The 20,660-nt window shown below is 48.3% G+C and overlaps 1 protein-coding gene across 3 annotated transcripts in view; it reads right to left on the minus strand.

The window, feature by feature from the left end:
* Window positions 1-3,343: 3,343 nt before the first annotated feature.
* Window positions 3,344-20,660, minus strand: part of POP1 (POP1 homolog, ribonuclease P/MRP subunit) — a 32,994-nt gene continuing 15,677 nt past the window's right edge. The window contains exons 10-16 of one of the 3 annotated variants that reach the window (XM_053660939.1): window positions 20,092-20,203; window positions 19,330-19,449; window positions 13,605-13,720; window positions 11,346-11,537; window positions 10,167-10,321; window positions 5,380-5,715; window positions 3,344-4,423 (exon numbers count right to left, since the gene is read on the minus strand). In XM_053660939.1, coding sequence (XP_053516914.1) covers window positions 3,769-4,423; window positions 5,380-5,715; window positions 10,167-10,321; window positions 11,346-11,537; window positions 13,605-13,720; window positions 19,330-19,449; window positions 20,092-20,203 — 1,686 coding nt within the window. In that variant the 3' untranslated portion in view covers window positions 3,344-3,768. The remainder of the gene's footprint in view (window positions 4,424-5,379; window positions 5,716-10,166; window positions 10,322-11,345; window positions 11,538-13,604; window positions 13,721-19,329; window positions 19,450-20,091; window positions 20,204-20,660) is intronic. The other 2 variants (XM_037131122.2, XM_037131121.2) reach the window with 2 other exon arrangements.

The raw sequence follows: 20,660 nt of genomic DNA on the forward strand, positions 1-20,660 counted from the left end.
GGCCCAGCACAGCCTGTGCCACAGTCTGTGTCTGGACGGCTAACCCAGGGGGACGCACAACCAGCGAGTTCCCTCCGTGAGTGAGGCTGGGAAAGGTGCGACGAGATAGAAAGGCTCCACGTTTGCAAACATGTGCTTTCATGAAAGCCCGCGGGTGGTCACTGTGGGTCCTCCAGAACCGTACCCGGCTAAAGTTTAGTTTTTACAAAGACGGGGAAGGGAAGCGCCATCACGTAAACGTGGCTGTTTGCTCAGCTCCAGCAGGACCTCATCCAGCGACACCCATCAGGGACAGCTGCACACCCTGCTCAAGACAGCCTCTGTCTGCTCCGGCTCTGCAGGGCTCCCCATTACTGGGAAGTTTCTGGGCTCTCGGCTAATGACAGAGGAAGCTCATATTAAATGTCTAGAATGGTGATTCTCATCCTGGGCTGCAAGTCATCCAGAAGCTCTCAGGGGTGCTCAGTTAAATCAGCACCCCTGGGGGCTGACCTGAGCTCCAAGGCTGAGAAAGCTCCGCAGTGGTGATTCCAACGTGCAGCCAATAGCTGATCTGGAAGGATACTCCCCGAGAGAAAACAAAGGACAAAGACTTCATTTTATACTCCCAGGTGGTCAGGTTATACGAGTCATGAGCGGGCTGTTTTCAGGTTAAGACCAGGCCCCTTTCCCAGGTGGAAGTCCCCATTGGACCACTCAGCCCTCGCCACCTGGCTCTCCTGGAATTCCCACCTGGCAGCTTCACAATGGACCCTGTGAGAAGGGCCTGCTAACAGCACAAGAGTTGTGCGCTTTCCCTGGCCTTGTTATTCATTCTGTTATTCATTCGCACTTTCCCATGGTGCAAGGCATCCAAAGAGCCAAACTTCTTAAAGCCGCAGCGCCCAGCCCAAGTCGCACATAGGGTGGCCTGGGAGCTTCTGGGACATACTGATGCTCGGGCCCAACCTAAGGTTGGGGGGAAGCTTGGGCCTTCAGGTGGTTCTCACGCAGCACTCCTGTCAAACACCACACCTGTGGTCCTCCGTGTTCTGGGTAACCGGGACTGCTACTCCGGGTGACCTGCAGCTGCTAGACTTTGTGACCTTCGATCATCTGCTAGGCGGCCCAGTCCTGGGCCTGGCTTCTGTGCTCCCGAGGCCTCCTACCGGCTGGCCACAAGTGGACCAGTTAAGGCCACTGTGGAGTCCATCCAGCCATCAACTGCCCACCTCACCTCCCACTGGCTGAGAAGAACTCACCCTGGGCGAGGAGCAGGCAAGACAGCAATGCAACACGCAGTTCTGGATGCGCCTGCTGGCTTCCTACGTACAGTAGGGGCATTAGGGTTTCTGCTAATCAAGCTTTGTGAGGAATTGGCAACATGCAGTCACACTGCCCATGGATTGTATAGCTTTTCAGGTAAGCAATGATGGATGCTGCTTTTCTTAGGAGGTAACTACAACACACATCTCCAAGCCTAGAAGGATGTGGACCAGACACAGTAGTTACCTCTGGGTGCTGAAAATCCAGGTGATTTATGCTGCTATTGTCACTTATCTGCATTTTCTAATTTTTCTATGATGAGTATGAATTATTAATATAAAAATACTACTTATGTAATGTAAGACAAAGCAGATCAGCACACAGAAAGAATCGATTGTTTCGCACAGAACTCAGGGGCCGAGCTGGTCTCTGGGGGGTGAGCTCACGAGTCTGCATATTACACACTTCCTGACTTTATGAACTCTGCCGTCTCTGCCCCCTTGAGAAGAACACAGGGGACATGGTGTACTGATGTGGTAGCTCAGCGGGCATCTAGTGAGATCGAAATACACACATTCCAGTATATTCCATGAAACTAATGTTTTCTGGACAGTAGCTATGCAAAAAAAAAAAAAAAGAGCAAGCGGGAGAGGGCATCTGAGAAAGAAATTTCCTTCCTGCAGGTGTCTGCAGAGCCTCGACTAGACCAACAGTCAACGTGAATAGGCAATAGGCAGAGATGGCATACAGCTGTCCCCAGACTTAGCCGTGAAACACTTTGTTCAGGAACACGTTTTGGAAAACGCTAGTCCACATTTTAGTGCAGTTCTGACTACCGCTGCAGGGCATGAGTGTGGCCTGTCCCTCGCCACCAGAGCGGGCAGCAGGCCTCAGGCAGGGGCTGCGCAGGTCCAGGCTCCATGGCTCACGGCACACTCACCTGCCCCCCGCCCAGCAAGCCAGGCCATAGATGAAGGGGCTCAGAGCCTAGAAAACAAACAAGCAATGCCTCAGTGATATTCGCAACTGAACGTCAGGTGACAATTTACTGTTTGCAGACGCCACAAAGTTATATTTTTCAGTCCCATTTGGACTGGACGAAAATATGCTCAGAGGCACAGACGGTGGGAGGGGAGACACCAGGCACGTCACCAGTTCCTGGGATACTTCTGTGTCTGTTTACTGCCAGCTGCTCCTGCAAAAACCCCAACACGTTTACAGGGACGAACACCTCACTGTACAATTTAAATTTAATAACAACAAAAGCCCACTCAAGCTCTGCTAGAACTTTATGGCAGGAAAATAAGGGAGCGAGGGTATGAGACATACACAGGGACTACAAGTGGTCACCTCGCTTCTCTGCGAGTGAGGAACAGCCACAGCGACCCAGCCCTTTCTGAGGGGCAGGGCGAGACCTCTTCTCACGGCTCAGGTGTCAGTCAGGTGGATGATGGGCATGCATGACGGTTTACAAGCAGCTTGTCACTTCCATTATCATCAAGCGGAGTGTCGCACCTCACGGCCACACTTCCCCAAGCTCATTCCTAAGCACGTTGGTCCTCCTACACGGTGCTCCTTGCAAAAGGAGTTCAGATCAAAAAGATTTAGAAAATATTTCTAAATATTTTCAGAATCTCTCGCTTCCTGGAGATTTACAACATACATTATTCCATGGAAGGCTCTAGAAGTCCTTTAAAAAGACATGCTTAACTGTGTTTAGCCCCGTTCTCCAAATCAGTCTGACCTCAGAATCTCTCTGGGGGCTGGGGTGGGGGGCGGTTTAACACATTTCACAGAAAGTGTTTTTGAAACTTTCTATGGCTTTGAGAAGTTCTTTGCAGAAACAAAAAGCTCAGAAACACAAACTCTGCAGACCAGGTGCGGGTCAACGACCACAAGGACAGGGATGATGAAAACAGGAGCCCCCATCGCGACCCCACCCCCACACCCTCGCCACGCCCAGGCCTGCGGGCAGAGCGGCCGCAGCAGGCTTCCCCTGATTTCCTCCTGTGTGTGGAACGTTGGGCGCGCTGATTGCAGACCGAAGGGAGCACGCTGGACCGGTGGCCCGTGTTTCACGTACAGACGCCAGGCGTGTAGTCTTTTCCTCTTCGGTAACGATCGATCACTAAACCACTGTTGCTGCCTACCACATGACCACCGAGTTTCAAAGACTTGCCAGCCCTTTGTTTCTAATAAAACGAAAGCGCGGGGAGGAGAAAACACAAAGCTTCTAACCATTTTCAGCAATGACACAGGCCAAGAAATCATAACAGAAAAGCCTGTGGCTGTATATGCCAAATAATTTCAAAGTATTACAGCAGGAACTGAAAAGGTGGAAATCAGTGAGATTACTGGAACAATGTAAACATTTCATCTATTTGTATAATACATAATTTTTTATTCTTGTTTCCAAGGAATTTCACATATTTCAAAACAAAAGACAGCTGAAACCAAACTCGTTGACGGTGGCCCAGGCAAGAAGCAATCACCTGTGCCCCCCGCAGGGGCGTCAACTGGCATTCACAGCTCGACGGCTACCCTCGCAAAGCGATACTGCGGAGAGGCCGGAGGCCGCAGGAGCACCAGGCCCCTCTGCGCTGCCGGCTGCCTGCACAGCGTATCCAGCAAGCCCGTCAAACTAACAAACCCCAGGGCCTCTCCACAGCCCACGGCCATGGAGAAGTCTCCCTGGGTGACGAAGCCCAGGAGAACTCGGGAGCAGTGAGCAGTCACGTCGGGAAGTGGGCCTGACCACAAGCCCAGGGTCAGAGCCGGGTGCCCCGCCACAGGGCTCCCCACCGTCAGGCCCTCCGACCCCGCACGCCCGTGGTTCTGCCTCTTTTCTATTTTCGTCTTCTCTTTCTGTTTCCGGATCTTGCTCTTGAAGGGGTCGCTGTGTTTGGGCTCCGGGGGCCCACAGAAGAGCCGGTCCCGGCTGAGCCGCAGGAAGTCCTCCGCGGCGGGGGCGCAGATCATGGTGCGCGGCTCCGGGCTGCCCTTCCCGAGCAGGGACAGGCTGACCCACACCAGGGCCCTGGGGAAGCGGTCCAAGAGGGGCAGGCAGGCCGCCGGGGTCAGGTCCCGCTGGCCCCTGCCGGGAGCGTGCGGGGCCGCCCGTGGGCGCCCGCAACTGGGCGCGCACCAGGCTGACAGCTGCTTCAGTGATGTTCTGCTCCTTCATGTTGGAGGACATATTGTTCAAGGAGAGAATAAGCAATGAGAAGATTAGGCATTGCTGGAGTTAATTTAATTTTTTATGCTCTGTGGGAAAGGACCAAAAGTGCAAATTTTTTTTAATTAAAAATAAACACTGATGCATTTTTATAATCACATTTTACTTTTCTCGTGCCTACTATTCTGTGACAGAGACTAGAGGCTTAAGAAGCTGAAGGCAGAGGAAAATAAGACAGTGAGTGGGACAGAACCTAGGGTTGCAAGCACAGTGAGAGGATTAAAGAACAGCTAATGTCTTCATTAGAAAAGAAACTATAGGGGAGTTAGATAAAAAGTAAAAAAGGACATGAAATTACAGGGTTACCGTGCAGAAAAAGTAAGTATAAGGAGAGAGGGGTGAGCACTTCTTTAAAAATCAAAGTACAAAATAAATAAGAAAAACCAGAGCCCAGAATATAGGATAACTGATGAGCAAAATCTAACAGCCTGCTTCGGCACTGACAGTCGAAGGCATTTTACAGGGCAGCTTCTGCAGGACAACATCACGATGAGCCGATACCTGACCGGCCACAAACTCAGATCATCCACAGGGAGTGGGGAAAAAAACCTGACTCAGTGATTTAAAGCAAACAGCACTTGCCCCGAGCTTGCGGGGGTTCTTCGTTTACTACGACAATACGCTTGGGCAGGCACCACTTGGTGAGCAAAGACTAGAGGAAACACGCTGTTTAAAGGAACTGCCTTGATTTAGGTCTGCTGGTGACACCCTCAAATCTCTGGCCAGGGAGCTTCAGGCCCCGAGGCAAATGCAACTTGGCTGTTGCCCTGGGCCCTCTAGGAACATCCAAAAACTCGCTATGGCTTTGCCTAAAGGAACAACAGTAACTTTTACATCCTGCAGCCTGGTCGGTGTTGAAAGCGTGGACCCAAACGTGTCCAGAAGTCAGGTGCACGTACCTCAGAACACAGAGGAGGCTGCCAGTGGCGTCCTGGCCTGGCAGCCCCGCGGGCCCTGCCTGGGCTGGACACTCTGCGTCCATTCCTCCTTCGGGCTCCCTGGCGTCGGGCCGCGACTTGCCCGCTTTGTCAGGCACCTGACGGGTGTTTTCAGGCGTGGGGATGCAAGGCACCTCGTCTCCTCCCAGGTCGCTCTCCTCGCCTCTCGGTGGGGAAGGTGAGCCCTCCTGGGCCTGGACTCTTGATTCCCAGTCTCGAGTTAACGGGTCCCAGGGACAGCAGAAAGGCGCCAGGGTGCCCAGCTTCACGTAGTTGGGCCGTTTGGCGGGAGGGCGTCTAATGAGAAACGAAGGGGAGAGCAATTGTGAATAATTTAGGATTGGACAACTAAAATAATTACGGCCATTATACTATAAAACAAAAACAAACATACAAAGTTTTCTAAGAAACAGAACAACGAGAAACAGCCAACTCTACGGGCCGAGCTTTTCCATTTCCTTCATTTTTATTTCCACAGGCAATGTGTCCACGGGGCAGCCCCTCGTGGCCGCCGTACGACTCCGGGGCGCCCCTCCCCAAGACTGTGAGTTAACACGGTCCTTTGTGCAGTGGTGTCCAGGCACACTCATGAGGCTCTGCGTTCAAACGGCACCGAAGGATGAGGGTCAAGTTCTCCCTCACCCGCTCCTGACCTCTGGGGGCCAGGGTGCCCTCCGGAGAGGCAGTACTGCTATCAGTTTCCCACATGTCCTTCCAGGGACATCGTCTGCACCTAGAAGCAGATACACTCGTGTTCCTGTCACGTTCTGCTCATTCTTACACAACGGTGGCATACCAGATACAGCCTTTTTGGCCTAACTCAACTTCTTTCACTTAATATAACATCTTGGAGATCACGCATATCCATCCACTGAGATCCCCATTCTTTTGTAAAAGGCTGCGTATCTCACCCTCGTTTATTCAGATGGTTTCCTAGTGCAAGACACTCCAGCTATTTTCAAACTTTTGCCTCTACAAATTTGTGCCTGAGCAAGCACAAATTCCTGGGCAGGGAGGTGCTGAGGCTGAGTGTTACTGGCGTTTGCAATTCTGACAGACGTCTCCGAACCGCCCTCCACCATGCGGTACTGGTCCACCTTTCCCGGAATGCCTGAGGGGGGGGGCCTCTGAGAAACACCGTTAGCCAGTGAGAACCAGGGGCTGCTCGGGGCCGGGGGACTTTCAGGAGTCCCAGACTGTGTCCTCACACTGACGGTCTCCCAGGGACAGGCCTGGCCGTCCCTTCCCCCATTTACTGCGCACTGCGTGCCATGTCCTGGGGCCCGATGTGTTCCCACATCTCAAGAAGGGCGGCTGGTAAAAAAGTCCCAGGACATCTGCCTCACCCAGAGACCTTTAATACACTTAAGAATGTCCAACTTCACTAGTAAACATGCAAACACAAATCCTTAGTGTGTGTAACTTTTTTGGATTGAAACCAGCAATCTTGTTTATGGGATTCTGCCTAAGGTCTGTGCTTTCTTTCCCCTATGGTTCCTCTAAAGCAGTGGCCATTTCTCCTCCACTCTCCTGGGCCTGGGCCTGGGCAGATTCCCCCAGACCAGTTTTCCTCTCCCTCTCCCACAACCCCAGCTCCCCTGAAGCACGCACTGCCAGGCAAGCCACGGGCTCTCCCTCTACCGACGCCCAGGCCGCCCCATTCACGGCCACGCTGCCGCCCCCTCCATCACAACTCCTGACAGTCTCGGTGCCTTCGGCATCTGCACACACCACCCTTTTTGTACCCCGGCCTCCCAGAAATGCTGGTCCTCATTCCACGTCTTCACTCTGCCTCAACCACCCACGCCAGCTCATTCTGGTCATTGCTACTGCTTGCTCCACCTTAAAAATCTGTTTCAAGTGTCGTTCACTCAAAGGGAGGCCTCCTGTTTTTACAGCCCAGGTACCTGTCCTCTGGAACGATTCCTCGACCACTGAGCCCTCCTATTCGTTTGCGGCGTCCTCTCTGCATGCCCCTGTTCTCACGCCTCTCCCCTGATAAATAAGCTTAGACCACATGGGTCACGTGAGTCACTTCCTCACACACACCCTCAACTCCCTCCAGGAGGCCAAGCCCATCCTGGTTACTTCCAACCTCCACCTGCCCTACACCAGGCCCGATTGGCAGAGCACGGCTGGGGAAGAACACACAAGTCCTAAATGTTCTTACCATAAACACAAAACTCAAGTGGATTATTTACATTTCTCCAGCCAGTTCTGTCTTCCACTCTCCCAGAAAACCATTTCTATTGATTCCACTCTCCTCAGATCTCCGACAGCCTATGCCCTTTTCCTATTCCTAGCTTATAACCTCCCCTCTTTTCTCACTGAGAAAACAGTCAAAGCCAGGAGAGTACTACCGAGTCTCTCTGCCAGAGTCAACACCTACCTCAACATGTGTTCACGCCCTGGCTGGTGTGGCTCAGTGGATTGAGCGCTGGCTGAGAACCAAAGGGTCACCAGTTCTATTCCAAGTCAGGGTACATGCCAGGGTTGCGGGCCGGGTCCCTAGTGAGGACCATGTGAGAGGCAACTACACACTGATGTTTCTCACCCTTTCTCCCTCCCTTCCCCTCTTTCTAAAATTAAAAAAAAAAGATATATGCACCCCTATGTTCACTGCAGCGTTATTTACAAGAGCCAAGATATGGAAACAACCTAAGTGTCCATCAACAGAAGAATGAATGAAGAAGTTGTGGTACATGCAATGGATTACTCGACTATAAAAAATGAAATCTCACCATCTGCATCTGTAACAACAGAGATGGACCTGCAAGGCACTATGCTGAGCGAAACAAGACAGAGAAGGACAAAAAATGTATGCTCTCACTTAGATGTGGAATCTAGAGAGAAAAACAAGTAAACAAACAAAAGGGAAACACACGGACAGAGAACAGATGACGGCTGACGGAGGAAAAGGGCAGGGGGAAGGGGGAAGAAGGGGAAGGGGCCCAGGATACACAAACTGCCAGTCACAGGACAGAATGCACGGCATGGGGGACACAGTCAGAAATGCCGCGAAGCTCCGCCCCGGGACTGGCGGGTATCGGACTCACCATGTGATCGCTTGGTTAGGTACATAAATGCTGTGCCCCCGAAACCAATACTGCACACTGACACTATTGTAATGAAAAGTAAGCCCAAGGAGGGCAAAAACAGACTTTGCCTGCCTTCTCCTGCTACAGCCCCAGTGCTTGGAAAGGTGTCTGACATACAACAGGCTTGAAATAATGTAAAGATGCATATGGACGGGCTATTCACAGAAGCACATGGCGAAAAACCAGAACTTACCGAAAGCCACTGATAAACTGTGCTACCTCCACCCCGGAGTCCTGGGCAGCCGTTCAGTCCTATCTGAGCAAGGGCGGGCCAACGGCACTCACAGGCTAGACCCGGCCCTCAGTCGGCTTTCTGTGACCCATGAGCTGAGGATGGTTGTTATGTTTTTAAACAGTTGGAAACAAATGAAAGGATAATACTTTATGGCACAAGAGAATTATATATGGAGTTCACATTTGAGTGTCCACACGTGAGACTAGAACATAGCCCCGCTCAGTCACTTAGGGGTCTCCTGTGGCCTCTTTTGCATCAAAAGGCTGGGCCAAGCGGTTGCCACGGAAACTAAAGGGCCCACAAAACCAAAAACATTTAGGATCTGGCCCTTTCCAGAAAAAGTTCACCAATACTTGGTTTTAAATATTACATAGCATTAAGTTTAAAAAAGCAAATTGCAAAATAGTATATACAATATTCTGTTTAAAAATTTTGTATCTTTGATAAATTTGTATGCATAAAGAAGTCTAAAGGGTAAGAAATAAATACTATTGCCAATTATTCTTTAACAGGCAACAGAGGCCCTCAGCTACCTGTTACAGGAGGCACAGGACAAGTAATTCACGGCCGCTGAGAGCTCACAAGCTAGCGCCCCAGAGTGTGCTCCATCCACTCACTCAGGCATTCATTCATTCACCCGGCCTTCCTTCGACAGTTGGGAGCCAGCCACTGCCCGTCCATGTGGCTGCTGCAGCGAAGAGGAAAGCACCATCGTGGAACTCACAGTCGAGGAGCTACACCATTCAATTCTTCATTCACTCATCAGTCAGCAAGGGACAGTTACGATGGCCCACTGTGCGCCAGGCACTGGCTAGAGGCTGCAGATGCCACAGCGAGCAGAGTTTCTGGGTTTCTGGGAGCCTCCGGTCACGCAGGAAACTCAGGTTTCCAATGTTAGTGCGTACTTCACAGTATAAAGGAAATAAAGCCCCTCACTGTCCACGCCCCCCTGAAATAAGAAAGTCTAGACAGAGAGACCGTAAAATGCAAAGACAGTGTTTATCTCTCTGAGTGCATGAAAAACACCAGTTTATAGTGTTTTATGTTTCCATAGTTTCATTAAAATTTCATACGCATTACCTCCATAACTCAGATTTCCACTTTGAGGGGGCAGGGTTGGGAGGGGGAAGCTACTAATAAGCACCTGAAATCCATGTCCCCGGTTTAGGTGTCTGCCATTACCACATCAGCAGATGACCAAGGAAAGGGTCTGTGACCTGCACAGTCCTGTAAAGCCAGCTACACGGCAATCTCCCAACTGAATTCTGTCTCGGTAACGCTGAACTCAAGGAAAATGCCTATGAAAACTCTACCTTCCATAGTAAGAGTTACCGAAGCCATCCCAGACACTGTGAACCAACGTAAGCACTTCTCTTCCTCTTAAGACGTTACCAAACTAGGAGCCAGTTGCTTACCTTTTGTACTTTTCAAGAAGATTGTTGGCTTGTTCTTCAGCAAACAGAAGCCCGGCAGAGCAGTCTGGGAAATCACCTGGGATGTCAGGTGACCCTCTGTACTGAGCATGCACTCTAGCCTCCTTTAATCCCCCCGCTCTGGCACCTCGATAGATCTGGAAGAAATGTCAAAGAGGTCCTGTCCTTACGAAATCGCTTAACTGCCTGTATGGGGGAAATGAGAAACGACCTAAATGCCCATCCAAAAGAGAGTGGGAAAGTAAATTGTGGGAAAACCCTGTCATGAGCTACCACGCAACATAAAAAATGAACGAGACGGAGCATGGAGCAACATGGAGAAATCTCAATGTTGAGGACACACCTCGAGCTGCAACAGCATCCATACATACAGTGAGGTATGTAACGTGGAGGAACACGTCAAATACAGTTACTCTGTTCGGGGCACACCCGTACTTTACAGAGCTGCAAACATGTGCATGGCAGCGATAAGCACCCAAACCAGGACGGCGACTGTCTCAGGAGGAGGGAGGGACACAGAGTCGGAGAGGGTCACAGGTGCTTCCAGTGAGTCTGTGATGTCTTATTTCTCCAGCTGGTGGTTCACTGTATCAGTGTCTATTGTTTTTTCTATGCTTCCAATATTTCATATGTTAAAAATCAGAATCATTTTAAAATATTCCCACTCCCAAGCAACTGTCCCTCACACTAGGCATCATCTAATTACCTGCAAGGCTCTAACAATCTCACAGGTCTTTTCTACTCTCTAGCTCAAAGTGGTGTTTAACCAGAAAACACACACACACATTTTAATAAAATTGTTTAGTTAATAAACAAAAGGACATGGTCAGCACTTAAAAATGTATTCTATACATCTATAAAAATTAAATGTCTTCAAGTAAAAAAATAAAAGTCGGTATTTTGTTGCCACTAGTATTCAAAAAATCAGGCCACTCTTAAAATCTCAAAACCTCACAATATGTCAGCACAACTCTTACTAAATAAAACCCTGGCTCCAGCGACTTTCAAAGTGTCTTTACGCTGCGTGTAGCTGAGAGGGCAGAACAGCTGCACTGGATTTCTAGGTTGTGCACAAAGTCTGGAACATTTTCAGCACGTGGTGTTTACTAGGAATGTATTTAAAACCTTGCAACTCTTAGTCGGAATCAAAAAGTAACTTACGAACGAAATCCAGAAAGCCATGCCCCAGCCCTTCGGGAGCAGGACGTCCCAGCCACTTCCCCAGCCTCTCCGGTCATCTCCAGCCACTCTGCCCGGCTGCTGAAGCAAAAGTACAGGAATCTTGGACTCGTGGGGACCTAAAACAAGCTGTGACCCAGGCACCAGCAACTCACTTCTCTTCCGGTTTAAGTCCTAAAGTGGAAGAAAATAATTCAAGACAAACAACCCTAGCCTTCTAGGAGATTCTACTGGGTCTCCCTAGAAGCAGCTTTAGAAAGTTACATGTTCCTTTAAAAAAGCAAGGAAAGAAGTGTTCTCAATACGTAAATTGAACTCTTTTAAAGTACAAGGTATCCGTCCTATAAAATTTTCCTCTCTACAAGTACTTTGGTAGAAAAACGTCAAATTATCTTAAATTTGGGCAAGAACATACTAGAAGATTCAAAGTTGTAAGATATACATCCATTCCACTAATTTCTTATATCAGGATTAGTCTTCTACCTCGATATTCTATCCCTACATTTATTTTGTTATGATTTGTCGTGAAGTAAAAAAAGTACAATTAACAGCTTCTCCAGGAACGCAAGTGGAAAACTACTCTGGCTCTTGATAAAATTTCTCACCCAGTCTTAAGGATTGAAAATACAAGATGCTATAAATTATTGGCCAAATGGACTGCAGGGAGCAGATAACACTCTTCCAGGCTTTTCTTGACAGCTGTGAAGAGAGATGAACAGGGACGGGGGGAGGCTACCCCTCGATTAGGAAAAGTACCCACGAACTGCCAACAGGCTGCTGTCTAACTGCTTCCTCAGGGAAGCCCTTGAGCCACGGCCAAGTCCTGAGTCTCATTTTTGTTTCCACAACCAACTACACATTAGAAATTCCAATGATCTGTGGCTTTCGCCCTGACTTTTCCTCCTGGGATCAAAACCTGTCTCCTGGACATCTGCTCCCGGGACTGCCCAAACTCAGTTTGCCCGAGATTAAACTCATCCTCCCTGCCGCATTCGCTCTCCTCCTGTATCCCCGCCTTGGCTGAGAGACGCCACGACTCTCACAGTTCACTCCCTTCTTCAGGCATCCATTCAAACATTTGCTATTCTTTCAAATAGATACCGAGCACGTCTGTTATGTGCCAACTGCTCTCCTGGAATCTGCAGGTACAGCTGTGGCTAGTGAGACCTGGCTTTAGCTCTCTTTTAACTGAGCTCCTCGACCCAAACTAGACCGTCAGGAGCTAACCCACAAGCCTCCTTTCTCTCCACCTGCCTTCCAGTCAACCACTGAGTCTCCTCGATTTTTCCCTCCAGGAATGTGTATGAAGCCCCAGCCCTGGGACTCCGGCCACACTGCCACAGTTCAGGCCCCACCAGGTCCTACATTATGGACTCTTTCCAGGGTCTCTTGTAAGGCCACCCAACCACAAGTCCTCTCTCCAGCTCCTCCCCCCAGAACCCCACCCCTCGTCTCATCCACCCCCCACTGGCTGCTGGAGAGAAATGTGATCAGCAGCTTGGCTTGACACCTTCCATGGTGCCCGCCCCACATCTTTGGTCCAGATCCTTAAAATGCCTCAAGGCCTTCCGTGCTCTGGCAGCTAGTTTCACCTTCTGCTTCCCCCGACTCCAAGCTACTGATCTACGTCAAGATTCCTGAACGCGTCATCCAGCGTTCGGCCTAGGCCCTTGCACACGCTCACTGCCAGCCATCCCTTCTCTACTGCAGCCGTGGCCCCTGGTCCCGAACACTCCAGTTAATTCCAACGCCCCACCTGAGAGTCACCTCAAATACCAGCTCCTCCACCCAGGGAGCTTTCCCTAATTTCTACAGTGTCCCTTCTTTGGGCTTCCTTTGTACCCCGTACGTCCTTGACCACATCGAACAGTCATCTACCCCATCATCTAATGCAATACCTGGCACTAGCAGGAGCGCAATCACTGTGAAATCAAGAACCAATAAACTGATAAAGACAGAGAACACTTAAGAAAAACAACTATAGAAAAACATGTATTCAAACCATAAGGTTATCATTTCTAAAAAAAGCCTTTGTGTTAACTTTCTCTAGGAGATGGTTCCTTTCTAAGTACAAGAAATAACACCACAGCGTACATCGTAAGTGAGGGGGCAGCAAACTGTTGGAAAATAAAAGTCAGTCTGTGGGATCCTATGAAGGATGAAGTAACTTCTGTGTTCTCTCGAGCGATGACTTTCAGCTCGCCGTCACGACTTTGGCAATGACCCTCACGCCGTTATTACCTGCTCCGAGATTCTGTTCTCCGTGACACTCTCACGGACGGCGTGGCTCCACATGAAGCTGTGCGCACACTCCACAGGCACGCCCTCCAGAAGCAGCTGTCTAACTTTCTCCTTATCTAAGAGGGAAAAGAAACAGCCTTCAAACCACACCCATCGGACCACTCAAGGCAAGCTCCAAACCTGGGCAGCTGACCTTTCGTTTCCAAGAAAACATTTTATAGGTGCTTACTTCTGCAGAAGAACATACTTGACTAGAACTTAAGTTATTCTTACAGTGGGTCTCATAATCTATGAAATAGCAAAGGCTCCTAAACTCATTTTTACACATTTCTTTTTAGTATAGAAGATGCAAACATCACATAACATTGCCTTAAATAACCACCCAATTCCACGGGTAAGATTGCCCAAGTCTAGGAACCCCCCAGAGGCGACTGACAATGTGAATGGCAGTGTGGGCCACGTGTCACGCACCAGCTGGTTTCAGGGCCTTGACGTCACTCCTGCCCAACGGTGCTGAGACCACAGGTACTGGCCTTTTCTTCAGCCCTAGTATTTACTTCAAGTCTCTGATAACCCTTTGTACCAAACTATCTACTCCTTTCTACTAAACGTATTTTCCCATCCCTGCAAAATGGGCATATTTTCTGCAAAATACATTATTTCATTCCTTTATTCGAACACTGTGCCCAAAAGCAACGCAGTGGGAAAGGCGGCAGGACTCTCCCAGTCATAAACGTCCAGGCCGAGAGCAGAGGCTTCCTCCCTGCAGTCGTTTAAATCACAAAGGGGCTAAAAAAAATCTTCCAACCCACTTTTGTTGGACTGAAGAATTAAAAGAAAAAAGTCAGACAATTCGTGAGTTTTGACCACGGCTCTAAGAGGCCACCAACACAGGAAGGTCCCTCAAAGGCACATAGCTGTGTGGGTCTGAGGGCTGGGAAAAAGGTAAGTCAGCAGTGACCGGGCCGTAATGTGACAGATTTCAGGGGAGAACAAAGTTAGAAAAAATGAAACCGAAGAATGGATCTGAGAGGAAAGTTCCTGCACAGCAGCAACTGCTCCGCACACCGCTCTTCCTCACGGGCCATGACCAAGCGTCTCCAGTAACTTCGTGCAGCGAGGTCCACAGCCTGAGAGGGGCCGCCGGCCCCACTGCAGACGGCCTCGGGCCTCCCGCGGCACTTTCCCCGTGGCACTTCCCCCGCTGAAGGTCCAGTCAGGGAGGGAAGTGGGGTCTATTCTGACTGCTGCAGGGACCCAGGGTGCACAGGCCCGGGAGCGTACAGCCTCATCTTCACATATGCTTTAAAAATAATAATAAACAAACTAGGGAGATGGCATATCCAGACAGTGGAATATTACTCACAAAAAGAAACCAGCTATGAACCCTGTGACACGAACCCGCCTCCCACCGCTCCCCAGAGTCTGCAGGAAGCCCTGGTAGGGCTCCGGGGCCTGAGAGGCCTGCCTTACCCACAACCGGCAGAGTAACCCCCCACCTAACCCAGCTTTATCATCTGGGAATCAGATAAACCAAAGTTAGAGCCTTCGAATATACTTTGTTTTAAATTAAATATGCACAACAGGGGACCCCTTCAAAGGAAGCTAGCTAAAGGTTTAGGGATTGTTTCTCCCACAAGCAGAAACAGAGAAGTCACCGCAAAGTGATAACTGGGCACTTCTGAAAGTCAAGTGCAGACCAGAGCTCTAACAGTGTTTGCAAAAGCCGTCACCAGTACGGCGATGATCTCTGACCTATCACTCTAAAGGCAGTTTGACTATTCCCACGTTTTGGGTACACACTACCAAAGAGTGTGAAAAGAGAAAGATTGAGACAAGCCCATGAGCACAATGTAAGTTCAGTATGTTCCAAAACAGATTCATCTCTGGAAGACAAGGACTAGTTAAAATAATATATCAAAGCAAATTAGCAGATGCTAAGGAGAGCAAATGCTAAAATAAAATAAGAGAGTACAGCAGAAATTATATTTTAAAACCTCACCTAGAAAACTAGTTATTACCCTAGCACTTCACTGTGTGTAATAAAGTTGAAAAATTTTGCAAAAGCACATTTAATTCAAATACAAGAACCAAATGGTCAAGTACACTTTTTCAAAACATCTGAGAATATGCATCGCCACTTCAGGTCCTTTACTGAAAGGAAAAACCTGAAGCTGCAGAGTTAAGACTCCCTCAGGAAATATCTTTAATTTAAAAAACAAATAGGGCCCTGGCTGGTGTGGCTCAGCGGATTGAACACAGGCTGCAAACCAAAGGGTTGCCAGTTCAACTCCCAGTCACGGCACAAGCCTGGGTTGTGGGCCAGGTCCCCAGTGGGGCCATGTGAGAGGCAACCACACATTGATGTTTCTCTCCCTCCCTTCCCCTCTCTCTAAAAATATGTAAGTAAAATTAAAAAAATAAAACAAGTAGGATACGTATGCTGGTTTGGATTAACAGCCTCAAGAAGGAAGTCACACAGCACCCTATGAAGGAAGCCATCATAGTTACTGCTCAGCCCAGGGCCCATCAGACTTCAGGAAAAAGAAATAACAATGGCATACATTGAGCCCTGGCTGGTGTGGCTCAGTGAATTGAGTGCTGGCCTGTGAACCAAAGGGTCACCTGTTCGATTTCCAGTCTAAGGCACATGCCTGGGTTGGGCCAGGTTTCCCAGTAGGGGGTGCATGACAGGCAACCACACACTGATGTTTCTCTCCTTCTCTTTCTCCCTCCCTTCCCCTTTCTAAAAATAAACACATAAAATCTTTTAAAAAAATAGCATACATTAAGAGTCACAAAATGTATAGCTTCTATCCTGCACATCGAGATAACCTAGTAATGTTAAGATGTTTTTTAGCCCACAAAGCAAACAACCAACTGAAACGAGAATCCTGATTTAATGTACCATGAAGCCTCAGCCCATCCTCTTACACGTCACTAACCCACTGAGGCTGCCAGACACAACGGCCAGGTCTCGCCTAAGGGGCACAACTTTGGGTTCCTGTTAAGCTAAAGATAACACAATGGCCTAAGTTGTGCATTAGCTCCTGAGCCCTAAAGCAGAAGGGCCCTGGCCACATCCTTATGAAACAAGACTGAAGGATACAGAAGCTGGCCTCAAGGCCTAAAGTAATGATTTACCTGGGTCTTGACCCATCGCAGACCCACAACCCCGAGGCCCTTACTCAGGACGACTAGTGACTTTCGGTCTGTGAAACCCCTTGTCTGTAAAGCAGCAGGAGTTCCGGTTTCTCCAGCACGGGTAGCGCTGTGTAGTAACTGCCACCTTCCTTCGCTGCGCCCGGTGTCAGCAGACAGCTGACAAACTCTGCTTGCCCACACTGCTCTCCTCCCCATACTTCTGACAGTCCAGTGCTTGGGTGTTTTCCCCACAGCAAGAACTTCTCCAGCACCAGCCGGGTGCCCTATGACTTAACTCGATGCTGACACTCTCTCCCTAGAGAGCGTCAGGTCCCTCCGGTTATGACACTTCAGACACCAACTGGCTATACAGTTTTCTAACCCAAGACCGCCCCCAACCCATATTTAATAATTTGCTAGAATGGCTCTCAGAACTTGCTACATTACTGTTTTATTTTTTAAGATTTTGTTATTTCTTTTCAGAGAGAGAGGGAGAGAAACATCGACTGGTTGCCTCTCATACGCACCCTGACCTGACTGGGACTGAACCCTCAACCCAGACGTGTGCCCTGACCAGGGAATCCAACCTGTTACCGTTTGCTATGTGAGATGACACCCAACCAACTAAGCCACACCAGTCAAGCCTGTTTCGTTTCAATAAAAGGATACAACTCAGGCACAGCCAGATGAAAGGGACGCATGGGGCCAGGTAATGGGGGAAGGAGTGTGGAGCTCCCTCGCCCGCTGTGGGCACTCCACCCTCCCAGCACCTCCAAGTGTTCAGCAAACCACTTCTCCGAACCCCCTTATTTAGGAATTTTATGGAGGCTTTACCATGGAGGTTTGATTGGCCACTGATGATTAAACTCAATCTCTAGCTAAAAGTGCCAACCCCCTAATCACAGGGCTGGTTCCCCTGGCAACCAGCCCACCATCCTTAGGGACTTTCCAAAAGTCCCTTCATTAACAGAATCTCAGGTGTGGTTGAAAGGAGGCTTGTTATGAATAACAAAAGATGCTCCTTTAGCCCTTGAAGGCTCTTATCACTTAGGAAATTACAAGGGTTTTAGGAGCTGCCTGCTAGAAAAGGCACAAAGACCAAAGTATATATTTCTTCTGTTGTGACAATGTCACAACCATGTAACCTCTCTTTTCAGAGCTAATTCCCAGTACACTTAAGAAGATAGAGTTCCTGACTCAAATTGGGTGTAAGCAGCACCATAATCGGTCACTTTCCTCTAAATCAAAACAGGCAGAGAATGACTACAGCATAGAAAGCCGAACTGGCAGTCTGTCTGGCAGTCTATCGGAGAATGAGGTGGTTAGATCATGTGACAGTGAGATTCTTCCAAAGATTCATCTTTTATTAACTGACCGCGCTCATCCAAGTATGTTTCTAACTTTAGTTCTGAATTGCCTGTCTACATGGTGTTACGTTGGTACAATACGACCTCCTTAAAAAGTTTACTTCTTTATGTGGCTCACATGCCAATCAATACTTCAAAGAAATTACTTAAGACAGGTTTTAATGAAATTCCACAATAACTAACAAGATGATAAGGTTTGGTCATAGAAATTAAATCATATTTTTGAGTAAGATGTAAATTCTACTTGAACTGATTCAAATTAAGATAAAAGCCTTAGAAAGGATTTAATATAAAACTGCCTCATTCCAAAAAAGAATTTGAGGCAAGAGAATCTATAGCTTTAAGGCCATTCTGGTAAGCAACATTCAGTGGTTTAATAAACACTGCAACTTCTATGGCTGCACCAGACCAGACTTCTATTAAAAAAGGAAAGGAAGAGGCAACACCTCATTGATTAAAGTCTAGACTGCATAAGTAACTTACCTACACATCTTCAAACTCCCCTCATTCAATCCACTTTTCGTGAAGTTGTGACAGAATAATTTTCTGACCCCTTAGTAAACTCTGATTATACACAGAGGTTAAAAACAATCTTCTAATCATTATAACACACACCTATATTTTTTCTCCAAAACCTCACATGCTAATGTTAATGATTCTTTCAAATAACATGCCAAACACAATTATCTTTCAAATAATAATTCCTTCATTTACATGACAGTAAATACAGTAAGACATTATCACAACTGCTGCACCTCCCAGACTAAAATGCTGGCCAATCCGACCCACCCACCTAGGCTGCTCTACTGGGTCTAAACCGAGCCCTCTCACCCTTCGGCACCCGGGATGGCCTTGCCAGGATTCGAACCTGGATCATCTGTGCGGTCTGACAGAGGCTTCCAACGAGCACAAGACCAGCTGCAGGTGCACCGCCCTCCCTCACATGACAACTCTGGGACGCTAGGCCTTCTCCAAGAACCGCCCAGCAGAAAGACCAGTGTTACTAGGTACTGGAAATGCAATGAACGTGAGGATCAGGCGACTTGTCACACGGCATCTCCTGGATCCGAATCACCTTGAAAGGAGCCGCATGGAGGTCGCCCTGGTTTTCTAGACATGAAGTAACTGCCAAGGGGTCACAAACAGAACTCTGGCAATGGGACTAGACTGCTCAACACAGGAAAGAAAAAACAAAGCAGTTTCGAGAACTTTACCTTGGCATTTTTCTGGATTGGGCAAAGCTTTGGACCTCTTTTGAGGCAAATTTATACGAGGATCCCCAACTGTCAATCCCAGAACAGTACCTGCCGGGATTTCTGCTGGTGACGCGACTCCTTTAACAACGAACAAAAAAATCCAAGTTTAAAGAGAACCATTACAATGTATATATATTTGCTTTTATTTTCAAGTCTTCCTAATGAAACTTTCATCTGAGCTATTTTATTTAAAAACATATATTTCCCTTTTTTCCCTACTGACACTTTTAGAAAATAAATTAACATTCACAAAGAAGGAAGTTTCTTTCAAAAAACATCAACTTAACATTACAGATTATTTTACAACATACTTGTATGTTTCTATCACTGATAACTACAGTAGCTTTACACACAAAGCACTCATGTCTATACTCTCTCTAGTTTCTCTTCAGATGGCATAAATCTTTCACCTTTTACAAAAGCACTCGTGTCTAGTTAAGAACAGATTTCAGTTTAGTACCTGGTATATGCATTTATCTAACATGAGAATGCCAGTTATTGGAAGACTAACATCTCATGTGTTTGCTGTTTCATAAGCGAAGTCAAACAGTGCCCACACTAACTACCCACTCTGACTGGCCTCCTTGCTGCACTGAAACAAGGAGTTACAAGTGGAAGAGCACCACTACACGGAGGTAGTCTACCTGCAAACCGCTCTCCCCACCCGAGTCCCACAGCTGCCCCCCGACACCCGTACACCCCACTACCCCCTCCACGTACCTCCCAACAATTCAAAAATGGCTTCTTGCCTGCGGTGAAGGGAAACAGCATCAGGACTCTTACAGGTTTCAGTCCACCAAAGGTGAGGTGTCTTCTCGGTGTCCTCTCCCTCCTGAAAAAACACAACTCCCATTTACCAGACACAAAATGAATCGGCCTTAGTAATTCTGGTGCGGCTGTGACACCGCCCCACCCCCATGCATTTCTGCTGCGTGCAGGAACTCGCGTTTTATGAGGGGAACAATGGGAGGTGGCACTGTTTTGAACAGATATTAACACCAGACTAACTGTTCTTCTGATTAGAGGCAAGGGCAGAGCGCTGCACTTCTGTCAAGATTTCACACACTAAGAAAAAGACGCTCGGCTTTCAGAGGCTGAGCTTCTCCACGCTGAGGTCTCTGTGCGCAGCGCCAGCCAGAGCGCCAGCTCCATCGCCACCAGTTTCAGCAATGAAACCTTCCTCACCAAGGAAAATCCTGTACTATGAGCATTCCTAGGTAATTCAAATAACGTACACAAGTATCTTACTTACACTTTTCCTTGGCAGAACCAGGAACTGTGCAAGGTGT

Source organism: Artibeus jamaicensis, unplaced genomic scaffold (assembly GCF_021234435.1).
Source record: "Artibeus jamaicensis isolate MK-2021 breed Jamaican fruit bat unplaced genomic scaffold, CSHL_Jam_final scaffold_916, whole genome shotgun sequence".
Taxonomy (NCBI): domain Eukaryota; kingdom Metazoa; phylum Chordata; class Mammalia; order Chiroptera; family Phyllostomidae; genus Artibeus; species Artibeus jamaicensis.